This window comes from Rattus norvegicus, chromosome 10, assembly GCF_021556685.1.
Source record: "Rattus norvegicus strain SHRSP/BbbUtx chromosome 10, alternate assembly SHRSP_T2T, whole genome shotgun sequence".
NCBI lineage: Eukaryota > Metazoa > Chordata > Mammalia > Rodentia > Muridae > Rattus > Rattus norvegicus.
Window position 1 is genome coordinate 69,570,742 of NC_141543.1, and position 2,243 is coordinate 69,572,984.

General features: G+C 50.2%; 1 protein-coding gene across 1 annotated transcript; it reads right to left on the reverse strand.

The window, feature by feature from the left end:
- Positions 1-339: 339 nt before the first annotated feature.
- On the reverse strand, positions 340-1,503 carry Ccnq (cyclin Q). Its single transcript, NM_001025412.1, is given in 1 exon segment — positions 340-1,503. A coding segment is annotated over 1 exon segment (753 nt). The 5' UTR covers positions 1,493-1,503; the 3' UTR covers positions 340-739.
- Positions 1,504-2,243: the final 740 nt, after the last annotated feature.

The window sequence follows — 2,243 nt, forward strand, 5'->3', positions numbered from 1 at the left end:
GGAGAATGGTTGAGAATGCAAAGAGTTAGAACAAAAGACAGAAATCCTCACGGTCATTATTATACACTTAACACTCCCCAACTAATCAATACTTTGCCTATTTTTGTATATTTCTCTTTTGTAGAAATTATAGCACACTATAAGCCTGCTATCCTCTATGCTGCCTAATATGATCCTTTACCCGCATTGTCATAACCCCTTATAAATATGTTTTAGTGGTTAAATAATACTCCATTGTTTGGATGTACCATGCTTCACCAACCATATCCCCAATACTGATCATTTAGTTTCCAGTATCTCTCCTATTGTAACTAAGTAATACCACAAGGCAGACTTTGGTGCGTTAAACCTTTCCCATATTTTATTTGCATAATCTTTATTATACAAAATAAGATTCTATGTTACACATTCATACTTCTCCTAAGGGTGCAGTCCTATTGGCGACCTCCCGCCGCAATTGCAATGGTCCATGCCTCGAATGCAGCATCTTCTCAAAGGGCAAAAGCTGATGCAGCCAGTCCTAGGAAGCTCAATATGTCCTGCCCACATGGAGGCTCTTGGCATTATTTGAACAAGGGCTGCTGGGGACAAAATGACAACATGTCATTGCAGTCACCAGTGACATCCTCTGCCAGCACAACCAGTCCTCCGAGTGTAGACATGCCATCATAGCAACTTGGTAGCACGATACCCCAGGCCTCTGATCATCCTGGTCTTTGGTCGGACCTCGGCCAGGGCCTTAGGGGATCTCTGTATCCATAGTATAGATCTGAATGAGATCAGACACAATATTATCTATGATTGGCTTGGTAAGGTCATCACTAAATACCTGCCACCAAGGCTTCTCAGCCTCACCCTCTGCAGGCACCTCGACTCCATAAACCTGTAGGGCCAGGTAGAGCACAGCCACGGCTAGGTGCTGAGCCTGGAAGCGGAGGCATAACCCGCCGTGGTAGCTATCTCGTAGCAGAGCCCAAGCTGTAACAGAGATGGGGGTTCGTTGCCAGCTGTAACGATTCAGCCAGTTCTTGAGGGAAATCAAGTAGTGCAGCAGGTACTTGTGTGGATGCTGGAAAGAGACTTGGAAGCGCAGAACTCGTAGCATAAGAAGCTCACATTGTACAATGCTGTCTCGTAGCTCCCAGAAGCGGGAATCCAGCTCCAACGGCTCACTGCCCGGGTTAAAGTACCTGTGGGACACGTTGATGATGTCACGAGTACGCAAGTGTTGCTCCTCCACTTTGCCGGCCAAGTAAAGGGAAGACATGGCGACCAGGTAGAGGTCATACGCGTCCAGGTTAATCTCGCAGAAGAATTTATGGTAAATGGTGCACGCAGTGGCGATGGGGATGGACTGCATGCCTAGCTTGACGCCTGCTTCCATGATAAACCGAGTTACTCGGAAGTGCGCCCTCGCCTCGGGAGCCGGCCTCTCTTCGGCTCGCGCCGCCGCTGTCCCTCTTTCGCAGCTGTCTGGCCGAACAGCCTCCATGAGGCCCAGCAGGCCGCCCCGGAAGGAGAAGCACTCCGGCGCGCCGAGGCCGGCTCCGAGGGTCCTCGCGGAGGGGGCGTGGCCGCTTGACGGCACGCCCCCACCCGCCCTGCCGCCACACCCACCCTACTCGGCTTTTTCCCTCTACATTTAAAGATAGGATCTCAGGAGCAGCTTGCTGGAGCCAAGGGAGTGCTATTTTTAAGACATCTGAGAAGATACCACTTCTGATTTAGGGGACTTTCTCACTGTTTCTGAGAATCCAGGCTATGGAAAGGATGAGGGCCAACCCTTGCCGTGGCATTCACCTCTGTGACCCTGGGGTCTTTGGTTGATCCTCTACATCTGCAAGTTGGGGTGGTTGACTGTCCCCCCTCACAGAGCTCTTGTGAAAAGTGAACGAGTGATTTAGGCATATCAAGTGTGCTGCATATTATTTTTTGAGTGAGGTTTTCTACACAGCCCAGACTGGCCTTGTACTCTTGATCCTTTCATCCCAACCTCCTGGGTCCAGGGATTTCAGGTGTGAAACACCACACTCAGTGATGTTTTGTTTCCATTGAAAAAAGAAAAATCTGGACAGGGGTTCTGTATCGTAGCCTTGGCTGTCCTGGAACTCGCTCTGTAGACCAGGGTGGCCTCCAAATCACAGGAGTCCGCCTCCCTCTGCTCGGGATCAAAGGCGTGTGCCGCTGCCACTGCCACCGCCACCATCACACAGCATCAGTTCATGAACTTTGGCTATTACTGA